The sequence below is a fragment of the Daphnia pulicaria genome, chromosome 4 (assembly GCF_021234035.1).
Source record: "Daphnia pulicaria isolate SC F1-1A chromosome 4, SC_F0-13Bv2, whole genome shotgun sequence".
Taxonomy (NCBI): domain Eukaryota; kingdom Metazoa; phylum Arthropoda; class Branchiopoda; order Diplostraca; family Daphniidae; genus Daphnia; species Daphnia pulicaria.
Genome location: NC_060916.1, coordinates 21,801,362 through 21,815,620, shown reverse-complemented (window position 1 = coordinate 21,815,620; position 14,259 = coordinate 21,801,362). Strand labels below are relative to the sequence as shown.

Genomic DNA, 14,259 nt, shown 5'->3' with positions numbered 1-14,259 from the left:
AGCTTGTTTCCTTTCATCTCCACTCCATTTATTCTTTCATTCAAAAAACCATCAAGAGCTTCCAAGTTTTATCAAATATATTGGATGCTGTGGCTATAGATGGTGATTAATGACCGACAATGAAGCGGGTACGTAACTTGAAAATCATATTCTAAAGAATGTACTTCGAGCACCGCCGATGAAAGCTAGCACTGTCATCGCCAGATAATTTGGGTTGATTGCCACCGAACTAGACGTAATCTTTTGTTTTTTCAACCAAGTAATGACTTCGGAGTAGTGCTGTTCCACCCACAGTACGTTGGATTGAGCCAGTTCCACTCCTTGTTTGACTGACTTGGAAGACCCCAAGACGTCAAAATGGTCATCGCGTAATTTAATCAACTGTTTTGCGAATGTAAATCAATTGGTTAATATTATAATTACAGCCTCTGATTGTAATAAGCGCACCTTAGTTAATTGATCGTTGGTATTAACTCGATCGCAGAGAGAACGGAATAAACCGGGCATACTGGATCCTCCTCCAAATCCTACATACCCGCTGAAGCTGAATTGTAAATATGAGAAAAAGGGTTTAAATTGATAATTGTTAAATTTCTTCCTGTCATGTTTTTATCAGAACTTACTAAGAATTGACTTCATCCCATCTAGTTATCAGAAAATCCAGAGCCACTCCGTGACCAATTGGATTCGACGCAATGCTACTGAATAAGGTATTGGCATCTTGCAAGCGTATTCCACTAGTTTCGTCAATCATAAGTTCCAGCATGTGATAAATGATGTCGGGGTCTTTGGCGCAGGTCATGGCTTTAAGTAATTCCAGTTTTTCATTGGCAAGCGTTGAAGCGAGGTACTTTTGGTAGCCGAAAGTCCACTCTGGATTGCCTCCGTTGGAGATGGCCGTACACGAGATCAGTCTCAGTAGATTAGGTGAAATATCGCTAATTTTGAATGAAAGAAAAAGTTGTTGAACAGGATTGTCTAATTGACATTTTTTTAAAGAAAGAAGCAATGTACTTTTCAGTGATAATACTACTCATCCAGGAAGAGTAAACATCGTCGGCGTGTTGAACGCAGTCGGCATTGTCAAGCTTGAAGCAAGCCCAATGAATTGCGTGGGTGCGCGTGTAGACGAACAAATGAGTGTCTTGTGCACCTTCATCGAAGCCAACATACTGATACAGTGGGATGACTAAGCCACTCATGTAATCCTATGCGTATACACAAGGTATATGGCGGTTGGTTAATTCCGCAAAGTCAAGTTCAAGCGGATCAGTTGTTATTTTGGCAATAGTTACTTACTTTCCATTCATTGAAGTCTGCGAAACCATAGAGCATAATGTCAATAAAATCGAGGGCGTTTGCGGCAGCTGTCCAAGGTGCGTAATCACGTTCTAGGGCTAGATATTTGGTCAAATCCAAGGCTTTTTCGTAAGAAACAATGTTGGCACGAGCAATCGTCAGTGTGTCGTCCAACAACTGGGCTCGATTTTTAGGTGGGATCGCCGTGTAGTCTTCTGAAAGTTGCTTTAGAATCAAATCGTAGTTTGTGTCGTCATAAGACACCCGGTAGTATCCTAGAAATAACCGAGTTTAACTATAGTTTTTATGAAATTGTAATCGATCCTACCAACTTGACCGACGTTAAACACGACCCATTGGTCATCTGCGGCAAATAGGTTTGCTACTGACATGCTGTCTTCGGTGTCAGATATCCAAATTGATCGATGGGGTAGAGTAAAATCGTTCGTGAAAGTTAGTGGAACAAACCAACGATAAACCGTCGTGTCTTCAGTTGAATTGGCGCTCTTCCGCAAGAGGAATCGACCCTATCGGAAAGACTGAACCCTTTATAACGATGCATCAAATTAGAATTTAAGTGTCTTGCTATACCTGAGTGATTTTGCCACCGACAGACCCACCGTAATTCCTCGCAACAGTTATTAAAGGGTAGCCCATTTTAATAGTCCATGGATCCATGATGGCTTTCACAGTTGCAGGCAGAGTGAGACCATCAATGTCGGCTTGTTCTTGAATGGCTTGCCATAAATCATCTTGTACGGCATTTCCATAAGCTCTTTATTCAAGAATTCACATCATTAAAAGCAAATTCTATTTCACGGAATAGTAACAGAATAATTATTTTGTTTTTACCTACTATGGAGGTAGCGAGTCATTGAGTGTCGGAAAGACTCGTGCCCCAAAAAGTTGGCCATCATCCGAACAATAGAAGCACCTACAATCAAGAGAACATTGTATGTAACAAAGGTAACATGGTTTTTTTAAAGTTGAATATCGATTGTTTCACCAATATAACCTTTATCGTAAACGACGACATCAAACAGCGTATTTAAAGAGGCGGAGTTGTTGACTCCGAAATCCAGCGGACGCGAGGACTCCAAACTATCAACCCGAAATACTGACTGCAGAGTAGCCACACCAAATTGCTCGTCCATTTGGAAACCAGGCTCCACCTTTAATAACCAAGAAATGATTGACATTCTACACATATAAGAATAAGTTCAACAATAAAATACCGAATCTGCTCCAATGTACTGAAAATACCGACTGAATCCTTCCTTTTAAGGTACGAATAAATTCCAAAATTTAATATTCAAAGTTCAGTCGACATTCAATATTATTTGTACCTTTAACCAAACCAAATTCCAGAAATCGTGCGTGACCAAATTACCAAACCAAAAATGGGCCAACTCGTGACCAGTAACTTCAGCTACTCGTTGTTTGGCCACTTCAGATGACCTCTGTTCGTCGATGAGAAGATCTGCTTCCCTATGTGTGTCGATGGCGAAACAAAGATTTCCAACCATTAATAAAAGGCCATTTGAAAAACATTTATATTACAATTCAATCTCATACTTGAAATTAATGTGACCCCAGTTTTCCATCGCACCTGTTAAATAATACGTGGAAAATGAGATACAGTCAAATCTACCCTTTAACCATCAACGGAAGTATATACCAGCGGCAAAGTCAGGAATAGCGGCCATATCAACTTTTGGCAATGGATAATCGATCTGTGTGTAATACTCTAAGTATTTCATTATCTGAGGTCCAATATTCCCTGCATATCTGTCAGTAAAGACGAAAGCAAAAAACACCTGACATTGTATACGGATAACAATAATAATCACTCTAATACAGTCTCAAGAAAATACTTAGTTAGTTTAGTTAGACTAGGTCGAGTCCAAATGGTAAACGGGACACGATTAAGCTCTGATTCCGACGGGGTGCCAGCAAATTCTGACACCATCATTCCAACCAAGTAAGAAGACATTTTCACCGTTGTCTGATAGAAATCCCAAACGTAATCCTCCATGTCTTGCCTTATTATATTTTTAACAGAATTGTCAATTTTCGCAAAGTCAAAGAGGAAATGTGAAATAACATACCGGTACTTACATGGGCTCAGTTTTTATTCTGGGCATGTTGCTGTTGGACGACATGGTTTTCTTGCGTCCGAGTGTAATGGTGAATTCGGCTTTCATGTTTGGTTCGTCAAAACATGGAAAGGAGCGACGCGCATCGGGAGCCGAGAATTGCGTGACGGCCAAATACCTAGAAATAATTCACACGATACGCATTACGAGACTTTTACTTAGACTTCCGTTGAATTTTTTTCTGATAATTACTTTGTTACACCTTCTTCTTCGTATGTTGATCGATAAAATCCTCGCAATTCGTTGTTGAGCACCGCCACAAAATTCATGGAGATCTTGTACTGCTGACCGGACAAGATTTGAGTAGCAAGTTGGATTGTAACTATTTGCCGATCAGGTTCGAGAATCAAATCCGCTACTTCAACGGTATCTTGCGAGAATAAGTTTGTGACCTGTACGGAGAAATTGCCTACAGATTTATTGCGTTGGCCTATATTAATTAGAAATATAATAGGCTAGTTACCAAGATTGAAGGCTGATTGATGGTGATATCGGCACTATTCATCGATATGTTGGACGTGGTTTCCAAACAGTCCACCAAAATCTCTATGTATCCGATTGTGGTAAAGTTGCCTTCTTCAATAATTGGAATCAGTTTAATGTCGTAAGAAATTGGAAGGAAATTCTTCGGCAGACGCATGTCGCCTTCGTCCGCCGTCAAAGCCGTGCCCCAATTTTGAAAAAAGATGAGGAGGAAGATAACGAAGGAAATAACACAGTCACGTTTAAACAGGAAATCCCACGGCTGCATGTTGATCTAGAGCCGTTCCTAATAATAAGTGATCGCAACAACGCAGTTCGTAATAATGAATACGTCTATAAAAGCACTGGACGATAACATTCATTGAATGTTCAGTTAAACCGTACAACTATAAGCTAGAAGGAAAAAAAACTTGAGCTACCGTACTTATTGGATTGTTACTTTTAATTTTGAAGTCTTAACAAGCAGAAATCTATCTCGAGCCAGGAATCTACTTCAAGTATGCGTTCACTTGTTGCCACAGTGGTCGCTTACACTTACAGGTTGTTTGCCAAAGACAATGGGGCTGTGCCTGTGCGTGCCGTTCCCCTGAATTCCTAACAATCAGATTTCATTAAATTGATTTCCAAATATTAAAGAGGTTGCAGGTACATTTGGTACATTACAAAAAAAGGATATGGACATAGGCCTACTTGCAAGCTGCGACTCAGGCACTTATAGCGACATTGAAATCTCTCTCGTTGTGAAAACGTATTCAATTTTAAAAACAACATCTCAAAGCAATACAAACATACATGTAACTAGATAAGGGGTGATTGTGCCTTGGCCTTTGAGACAAAACCTTTCGCAAGATAAGATTACTTTTGGTTTAAAAAAAACAAACAGACAATACAATTATCATCTCAAATAATAATAGTCATGCACACAATGTATTTAGTTTAGTTGAGTTGTGCACCGTGAACCCTACAGACACGTAGCCTTTTACTAAAACTTAATAAGGACAATGGCTTTGTACCTATTCTCAACCTTTCTTTCTCTTATAAATGAGACTTTTAAGGAGCGGTACGAAAGCGCTTCGTTTCATACAAGTACCTCAAAATACGCCCCTTGCCGTACGTGCTTAAGAAAAAAAATATTTTTTTTTATCCTTAGGTTTCCACGAATGATTTTTTTGTGCTTTAACATAATATGAATTGAAGGAAGCTGTTTTAGAAATCGTGCCCTTCCCGCTGCCGAAAGTTAGTTAAAAGAATTTACAAATTTTTTTTTCCGTTTAATTATTTTTTTTTTTACACTTTCGCCTTATTACGATTAAAAGAATACAAAAATACAGATTCATGGAGCAGTAACAAGTTTCTACCCCCTAAGGGAATGTTCTTAGTCGAGATAAGTAGAAATCCCCGCATCTAAAAAAAACAAAAACAACCTTGTTATTCGTCTACACCTTTCAAGGACTTAATGACGTAAGAACAGAAAGGGATATACATTTGACACCATTTTTTATTTCGCTAAGGAAGCGGTACGTTCACAAGTCCGTCTGACAAGTTCCACGAGAAATTTCTCCCGCGAAAGCCCGGCTCTTCGGGTAGTAACGTCAAGTCAAGTGCAGATGGAGTCTTATCCATTTCCACGTCCAGGGAAATGGTTGAAATGGTCACTTCTGGCAGCCTTTTGTTAAGGTCTTTCTCCTTATTTCCTAAACTTTTGAAAGAAATTAAAATAATTACGATCTCGATTTCTCTTTGCACTTTCGTCGCTCTGCATTTAAAACTTACTTGGTTCTGGCAAATTTTGGCATGAACACTCTCCTATTCCGCGGTTGTGTCTTTTGGGAGGATTGGGGAGTTTGAATTCCATTTCCTCCATGGAGATTCTCGTCTTCCATAGGAGGGCACATTCCGTCAGTGAAGATATTCGTTCCAATATTGATCACCTTTGCGTGCCGGTTGAGCAAAAAACTCAAGTTAAAGTCTTCGTCATCTTCACCGTGCGGATTGATCATATGTTCGGCCACCTTTAGAAATTACGCAACCATTTAAAGTGCGCATGGCAACAGGGTGTGGTGTATCTTTGACCGTTTCACCTTGAGCAATCCCAAATAAAAGAGAATCTGCAGCACAGTCCAAACAGGGAAATAAACGTCGATCAAGATCTCCTTGCTCCCATTGTCTAAGCACTGTCGAGCGAATATACAGGCAAAACAGAAAGTATAGGTCGATAGCGTTACAACCTGTTACAATCAGGATAAATCGTTAAGTATACTTTCTATTACATATTATTTATAGTGCGCTTCATTACCTGTGTGTAAACTGCAAGAAAATAGAAAAAAAAAATACAAGGGAAGCTGGTTAATTTCTAGATTAGTACTGAAAATATTAGGCCTATTAATTAAACGAAAATACCGAGTGGAATTGAGACCCAGTCGTAAAGCCAAAGAATGCCGCATTTGGAACGAAATTCCAAAAATTCCTGTAATTGATTCAACGGCATATTAAAAAATAAATTGCCATAGCGTCGCCTGATGACAACTAAGATTTACCTTCATGATAAGTTGTGCACCAAACGAATCGAGGATACGGCCTTGAAGTTGAGCTTCTCGAAGTCGTTGAGTGAACCATAGTCCGGGTAACCAAAACAAGTTTACGTCCGCTTTTACAGCCTTGAAACACTCCATTTCCGCACGGGTCATGAAACCTTTATTGGGGAAATGAATAATTAATATGTAATCAGATATCAATGTGATAAATAAGAATTAAAAAAGATACGAAATAAGAAACCTGGACTTTTAATTCGTACCTGCACGAACTACGTCCTCCAGAGTTCTGAGACGATACTCGACCGACTCTGAAATCGATCGGAACACGAGAACTGCCATCAAATTACAGTTCTGTACAAGTGTTTTACGCAACATCTTTGATTCCGTATCAGAACCGGGAATATACATGGTGATCGCCAGCATTAATCTACAAAAAAAATAAATTGAATTAAACTAAAACTAAAATTTATTAAATTATTATTGAGCAATTAAAACCTGTCAGGCCAGGGAAGTGCCAAACACTGTGACCACCATCTTGAAGCTGTTGGATGAGAAACACTCATTTCAAATAAACCAAAGACAAATTTCCTCGTTTCATTGAAAAATACATACCAACGGTTTTGACGTAAAATCCAAGAATAAAAGATAGTGGAACCATGTTCAGATATTTGTCACAGTAGCGTACAATTTTTCCAAATAATCTAAACACGACAATCCCGGCAAATAAATTCAGTTCAATAATAAAAACTTAATCAAAATTTACTCTTTCTGTTCAGTGTTAAGCGCCGCCTACAACGATCGGGGAATTTTTTGAATGTTTAATTGTGATGTAAAAAAATACGCAAATGACAGTGCTTACCTGACGATAAATGGTGCTGACAGTCCAGAAAAGGACAAGAAAGCAGGCCAGTTCCCTGAAACATAATTTGTACAAAGAGCCTCTCCATTTCCATAGAAGGGATATAAAGCTCCCCGATAAATCCAATCCTGGAGTCTTCTTAAGATTCATGTAGCGTTGATGAAATTATAAGCGAATTACACGAGACTCTACTATAAGCGCACAGCAAATATTATAATGACGGCTCGCCCAAATATGCTAAACGATCATAACAATAATTTGCGGTACAGCACGTCAATGTCCTAGACAAGTCGCAATTACTACTGGAAAACAAACTAACAAAAGATGCGACTAAATTTGAGCAGTAGGTCGCTTAGAAAATGTAGCGACCAACAAAGGTGTTGTCAGTTTGTCAAGTAACTTCCTCACTCAAATGGACGCAACTAGTCTGGGTTTGTGGATTTTAATTCCTCTCCCCCGGAGCTGACGTGACTTGATATTACCTTCGTGAAACAGGTTTACTTTCAAATTAAAAGAAAAAACATATTGCCTCCGGGGCCAACGCTTTACAAATGACTTTTATAAAAACGTATATCCGAGTCACGTATCACTTGTGATTATTTCCACTCAACTGGAGCATTGGGAGAAAGAAGAATTGAAGCTGATGCGGTACCGGTAGATAAGAAAAAGGAAACACATTAAAAGCAGGGAGAGACATTGGACAAATCCAAATGACGACGGTGGACGACGGGTCTTTTCAATTAAAAGATTAAAATTTCTAAATTCTTTAGTAAGCGATGAATTCCTTCTCGATACAACGGAAAAGGTATATGCCTCGGGTACACTATAAGTAGGATGAATAGTAGCTCAAACGTTACAGCAAGGAAAAGAGGGAGAATTAAGTTTCAGACAGTTTGATAATCATCTTAACCTTTATCCACGCAACAAGTTACAAGGTGGTGCCGGAGACATTCGTATCCATTGGTTGCATATTTTAACTCAGCATTTGTTTTATTTTTTTTTTCTGCAATAAATAATTGGGCATTCCGATTCTCAGCTGCTAACAAGAGCTATTATTTTTAGCCAAGATTAACATTTGAGCATCGGCGTTACCCTATATAAGATGTAGAACAATGTATAGCGTTAAGTTATACCTTCATTTGAAAATTAGTGTTCTTATTTAGCGAGAAGAAATTATTATGTTTGGGACTTGTCAGTTGTCACGCTCTCTTCAATACAGTTTTCATAGTTTAGTTCTGATTTAATCCATATTGTTACGCGGCAGTATGTAGTGAGATAAAATAGAAATTCCGCGTTTGATTTTGCTGTCGTCCTCGGAGCATTTTGGAACTCTGAACTTCGACTGATGATAATTTCCTGGATAAGTGATGCTCGCCAAACTACCTTGATCTTGTTAATACGCATGTTACATGACATGTTACATAATTATGAGGTTAAAAAAGGGATAAGAAAAGGGAAAAAGTAAAAAAAAAAAAGAAGTAAATAAAGATTGAGTAACCAACAATTTTGTCGACAGCATATTAACTATAATAACGAGAAAAAACGTTTGTTTACTTCCATCATTTTAACGAAGCATTTAAGTATATATTCCAAAAAGTAGAGAAAATTATCATGGGATAGTTGAATAAAAATTAAATGACTGTGAAACCCACTTCACTAAGAGAAAAGAGCTTAGGCCTACATGTTTGTTGCGGTATTATGGAAAATAATATCCCATGAGGCAAATCCGTTTTGAAATTCTACAGAACTACGCATAGCTACAAGTCGAATAATAAATTCTTGATTTTCATTAGAACTAAACGCAAGCGTAACCATTCGTATAATTTAAGTCTAAGTCGAAATAGACGTGCAATGCATAAAACGCAGTCAGGAAATATTGTTTAGGTGATACCCTTTAGCGAATCCCAATTCCTCGAACGACTAGACACGTATAGAGAGCGGCCCGCGTCATAGATGGGTGCTTGGAACTTTGAGTATTCGTAAGACCTCAAAGAAGATGGTCGGAACTTAGGCCCGTCTCTCTTGAAGTCACTACTGTCACTCAAATAGCTGAAAATGAAAAACAAATAAATAAATAATAATTAATATTTCAAATGACATTGACTTAAAAATTATATTTATTTTGGCTGTCCATTAATGGATTCGGTAAAATTACCGAGACGGGTTGTAACGGGTCAACTTCACGTTGGACGCCTTAACGGGAGTCAAGCGGTTAAGGACTGACGAAGCCGCATAGCGCCAATTTCGTATATCGTCTTCGATGTCCTAATAAATCAAAGTAAATATGAAATTTCAAATAAGTGAACACACACATTCGGTAATGAATGAAGCAAAAAAGGTCCAACTCACTTGTATAGTGTTGGAGAAGGTATCCTTCAAGGATGAAACCGCATTGTATTTTTGCCCCTGAGTCATGATGCGCTCTAGATCGTCTTCGTCGTCATAGAGAGCCGAGTATCTTAACAGTCGCTCACGGGTTGAAGCAGTCGGTGACGCATTCAAATTCCACCAACGCCGATGTGCGGTCCTGGGTATGGCCGTGTGATACGTCAGTATCTATACATATCAAGATAATAGTTTGCAGCAGCATAAACTAGTTTAAATGAGGAATAACTAATTTACCCGAGGAGTTGGCGTCACTGAATAGATTGAGACGCGTGGGTACGAAGAATAAATAGACGGATGATACGTGCTCCAATAAGTCGTCTGAAAATGAAATGAAAACGGCACATATCATTTTCAGTTATTAAAGATCACAATATTGCCAACTAAATTGAACATGCGTGATCATTTTGGAGAAACTTTGTGAGACTGCTTCATCTTTCTTGCACATGCATATTGCGAATGATGGCAAATGGAAGGCGGGACCGCTATTACCCCAAAGTAAACAAGCTCAAAAGCCAAGTTCTACACAGCAGATATCCACAAAAAAAAGCCAAGAGGAAGTTTCAACAGAAGGCAACTAAAACAAATAAGACGGAAAAAGGGGAAAAAAAGGAAGAGAAAGATCAAACGATGGTCCCGTCCAAAATTAGATTCCGGGAGTGCTGGGAACAGGATTATATATACTTTGAAGCTATTAGCTATAGGAAGTTGCCGTAAAAACAAGCCTTTGCTCTCTTTTGGTCTTTTGTGATTTACAATACACATATATTCAATATAGCATAATATATATGTATACGCGTATATACGTAGCTATAGCGTGTGTACGGGAGTGCGACACTTGGATTAGTCATCCTCCTGGTATCGAAGGAGATCGGCGAGAATATAATAAACAAGAAACCTGAGTAGTACACAGTTTTGGGCAACAGAACACGTATAGCCAACAGAACTTTACTGGCATGTAGATGCTCCGAAGTGATGACGTGTAAGGCGACAAAGAAGTATCCGTGCAACCGTAAGAACTGTCATAAGAACTCAAGTATCCTCGGTGACTGATGGGTCGATCGTAGTAAAAATGACCTGTCATTGTAATCTCTTCTTCGTGCCTAAATTAGTATGAGGCTATGTAAAGGGCCTAATATATAAATGAGGCTATATATATTAACAAATCAATGAAAATGTTCTTACCTGGTTTCTTTTTCCAGCTGAGACGGTGAATCCGAAGTATGAGGTAATTATATTCCAAGAACTGCACGAGGAGCAATAAATATATCGGGGAACAAATTTGGTTATTGAAGGTGGAAGTTTTTCTTCTCGTTCGGCTACTGAGTCTACAGAGTGCGTTAGGGAGTGTGCGTCGTCGGCTGCATTTGTATCGTGACTAAACTGAACTAAATGGCAAACTGTTTCGAGTCCTCAACCACCAAAACAAAACTCATCCCTCGAGCGTTCGCAAGCGAGAACTAAATTTAGATTTCAAGGCAACACAGCGACGTTAAACACGCGGAGAATCACATTTAAATTAAAAAACATGTTTTCACATCACTCAAAGCTCGCTCAAAGCGAACTACTTTATGCAAAATTAATTAATTGACCGTAGCTGAAATATTATAAATTGAAAGAAGTATCTAGGTAATGTAATAGTATAAAGTGACTTTTGACCGACTTATTGAAATCAGTGCGAATTATGTCGTAGATAATGTTTCTTAATTAAATTAAGAAATTTCCCATTTTTCCGCAAAGCAAAACACACCATAAACAAATCCATAAAATGTAGGCCTATCGATAAAAGTTTCACAAACGGATTATTCCATGCAGTTCTTGTATCCAGCAGTAAAAATGAATAGACCAGTTATCTTTATTCAACTTCCGTGTTTATCACAACTACGACAGAAAAATCGAGAAAAATTCATTTGCACAAATAGATCTACTGGTCATCTATTAAGCGTCTTATACGAATATTTATACACATGAAACCTGATGTGCCTTTCACAGAGAGCGCCTAAAATTAACATGTTTTAACATTCATAGTTATCTGGATCGTCGTCAGATGAATCGCAAACGTGAATAGGAAGTGCGTCACTTTGGATGGAAAAGACTCTAAAAATACGCGATGCAAATTGGATGCAATTTGACCTGAGCGGATGGTAGTGTTCACCCAAATAATTATTCCGCCATAAGAAATGAACAACTTTGCCGATGGATCCTTTTCCTTTTTGCTCGCTGGTATCGGCGAAACCTCCACAAGCGGCGTGAAGAATATCGTTTAAACATTTCGACCGTTGAAGTGCGATGCAAGTCTTATTCCTTTCAATGGAATACTTCCAGCGACTTTCCGTCTTGAAAACGACGAAAGCGTGATGGACTAGTTCGCTGGTGGCCGGATTGACGTGTTCTTATATAAACAAAAACAAAAACAAAAGTAAACCTAAACCCGATAGCCCGTTTTCATGCTATTATTAAGTAATTATGTTATCCTGCTATTTCATATTAAATACTGTATTTTCCTGCTCCCAGCATGTGATATAATAACATAATAACATGAAATATTTCAACAATCAACAATATGAGCGTCATTTACTTGTTTTATGCCAAATATTGAATTAACTAAAATTATTTGTTGACATAATTGTTTTTTACGGGGCTCTTCGGGATCTGTTTTCTTTTGTCGTTTATCTGGCAACGCAGCATGGCTGTGCACTTTTGTAGCGCGAGAACGGGGAGAAGAGGGAGAATGGGACGAATGGGAGGGAGGAGGGCGTACGAAAAAAGGGGACCCACGTTTCCTCTTCTCCCCCATTCGTCCCATTCTCCCCGTTCTTGCGCTACAAAAGTGCACAGCCATGCTACGTCAAACGGTTTGACGTATGAAAAAATTACGTTTTAATTTTAAATTACATATGATTTAAACGTCCAAAAATTTCTGTGACTTTCGCATTTATATTAATTATTAAAAACCCATACGTCAGTTATAAAAAATAAAACACGGATTGTTTTGCAATCTGTACTCAATTAAAAATATCTAAAATTATCATTGTTCTGCTAATATTAAAACGGATGTTTTTTTTCCAATTTTACTACTTAATTTATTTTACCATTTTGTGTGGTTTTTTGTTTAATTCTTGTTTACCTTTGTAAAACCGGATAACCGTGATATTGTTATTAGCGCAGATTTCTCCCATAAGCAAATCTGTCCTAAGACAACTATGTGTCCATTCGCTCCGAATGCAGGCAGATCCTTTGTGGTCGAATTCTGTGAATACTAATTTACCTGTCCACGAATCTGCGTTAAGGCTTATTGAATCCATGGTGAGCGATGGAAAGCTTGATTTAGAAACAGCCAAACAGGTGATGCCGAGATTTCAGAGGCAAAATCACTAAAAATCGGGTGTAGTGGAAATCAATGCAAATATCAGTTGTGACAATGATGGAGTCCAATTTACAAGGAAAACCTCGTCGGCCACAGTCAAAGTATAATTTTGCACAATCTATAACTTTGTTCACAGTTTGGCACTGTAACATGTGAAGCGTTCACCAGCACGTTGCTACTGTGAAATTAATATGTATAATGCTGAAGGCTATACCGTATCCATCACGCTGCGTGAATCGAAAGATAGACTTGCATCGCAAAAAAAATTGCCCGGGGGAAAGAATATAAGAGACGTGTTTTGTTGACGAAATCAAGACGGCATCACAAGGATCAACCAAGCGCTGCAAAGAAAAAAAAAGGACGAAATGCGTAATAATGCAGCCTGTCATACTACGCGCCAACAGAAAACATAACCCACCCGATATTCTTGTTCCCCGTGTGAATACGCGTCGTTTGAGTGTTTTTGGTTTTGAGTACTTTCAGTCAACTTTCAGTCAACGTACTGCAATGTTTTTAGATAAAAATGATAACCTATTTTGTGATTAAAAAAAAAAATTAAAAATCAAGGCTCTTCCCTAGCAAGACAAGTTTTCTGCTATCGAAAAACGATTGATAAAGGGATGTATATATTTTTACGCTGATCATTTTTAATATTGGGTTTAGGGTTTGCAAATGAGCGGGAGTGCCCGTTAAACCCGTTCAAAGTTTTGAGTTTTATTACGGGGCTGACGCGCTGCCTAAGCCCGCCTAAAGGGGGGTCGAGCGATGGGGAATAGATGTTATACCCTTGAAAAAGTAGTAGTCTAGCAAAAAATCGTGCGCAGTTTACGCCGATGCGCACCACAGCGGCAGATAGCAGAACTAAACTTTTTATTACGCTTGACTGCCTGTCTACTTCAAGTCCTTTGTTCGACAAGCAGTCGGTTTTCGTCTCGTTTCTTGAAGTAGACAGGCAGTCAAGCGTAATAAAAAGTTTAGTTCTGCTATCTGCCGCTGTGGTGCGCATCGGCGTAAACTGCGCACGATTTTTTGCTAGACTACTACTTTTTCAAGGGTATAACATCTATACGCGCACCCCTGGAAGAGGGGAGAGTGAAGGGGGGGGGGGGTAAATAATCAAATACACCATTTAAGTTACCATTTTAAGTTCATTGAAGCAATAAATTCCAAAGGAAT

At 38.6% G+C, this 14,259-nt stretch overlaps 3 protein-coding genes across 8 annotated transcripts; all 3 read right to left on the bottom strand.

Moving 5' to 3' along the window:
• Positions 1-62: 62 nt before the first annotated feature.
• Positions 63-5,035, bottom strand: LOC124338125 (aminopeptidase Ey-like). Of its 3 annotated transcripts, none has more exons than XM_046792197.1 (19): positions 4,731-5,035; positions 4,363-4,532; positions 3,919-4,224; positions 3,648-3,847; positions 3,418-3,573; positions 3,174-3,341; positions 2,978-3,087; positions 2,875-2,908; positions 2,646-2,787; positions 2,535-2,576; positions 2,315-2,471; positions 2,152-2,233; positions 1,891-2,074; positions 1,628-1,826; positions 1,300-1,574; positions 1,015-1,208; positions 624-938; positions 448-544; positions 63-381 (listed from the first exon to the last, which is right to left on the bottom strand). In XM_046792197.1, exons 3-19 carry the CDS (start codon positions 4,204-4,206, stop codon positions 145-147), a joined length of 2,880 nt encoding a protein of 959 aa, XP_046648153.1. In that variant the 5' UTR covers positions 4,207-4,224; positions 4,363-4,532; positions 4,731-5,035; the 3' UTR covers positions 63-144. The 3 variants fall into 3 exon arrangements, with proteins under 3 accessions (XP_046648153.1, XP_046648152.1, XP_046648154.1); XM_046792196.1 differs by having other exon boundaries at positions 4,378-4,532; positions 4,731-5,034; XM_046792198.1 differs by lacking the exon at positions 4,731-5,035 and adding an exon at positions 4,629-4,719 and having other exon boundaries at positions 4,378-4,532.
• Positions 5,036-5,194: 159 nt separating this feature from the next.
• Positions 5,195-7,765, bottom strand: LOC124338126 (bestrophin-1-like). Its single transcript, XM_046792199.1, has 12 exons — positions 7,332-7,765; positions 7,236-7,261; positions 7,085-7,173; positions 6,968-7,013; positions 6,733-6,899; positions 6,476-6,630; positions 6,339-6,405; positions 6,235-6,245; positions 6,020-6,166; positions 5,712-5,950; positions 5,422-5,637; positions 5,195-5,342 (listed from the first exon to the last, which is right to left on the bottom strand). The coding sequence occupies exons 1-11, from the start codon at positions 7,479-7,481 to the stop codon at positions 5,445-5,447; spliced, it is 1,290 nt and encodes a 429-aa protein (XP_046648155.1). The 5' UTR covers positions 7,482-7,765; the 3' UTR covers positions 5,195-5,342; positions 5,422-5,444.
• A 575-nt stretch (positions 7,766-8,340) lies between these two features.
• LOC124338127 lies at positions 8,341-11,193 on the bottom strand. Of its 4 annotated transcripts, none has more exons than XM_046792203.1 (7): positions 10,902-11,193; positions 10,669-10,835; positions 9,954-10,037; positions 9,681-9,887; positions 9,487-9,596; positions 9,223-9,380; positions 8,341-8,720 (listed from the first exon to the last, which is right to left on the bottom strand). In XM_046792203.1, exons 2-7 carry the CDS (start codon positions 10,798-10,800, stop codon positions 8,572-8,574), a joined length of 840 nt encoding a protein of 279 aa, XP_046648159.1. In that variant the 5' UTR covers positions 10,801-10,835; positions 10,902-11,193; the 3' UTR covers positions 8,341-8,571. The 4 variants fall into 4 exon arrangements, with proteins under 4 accessions (XP_046648159.1, XP_046648157.1, XP_046648158.1 ...); XM_046792201.1 differs by having other exon boundaries at positions 10,669-10,819; XM_046792202.1 differs by having other exon boundaries at positions 10,669-10,811.
• Positions 11,194-14,259: the final 3,066 nt, after the last annotated feature.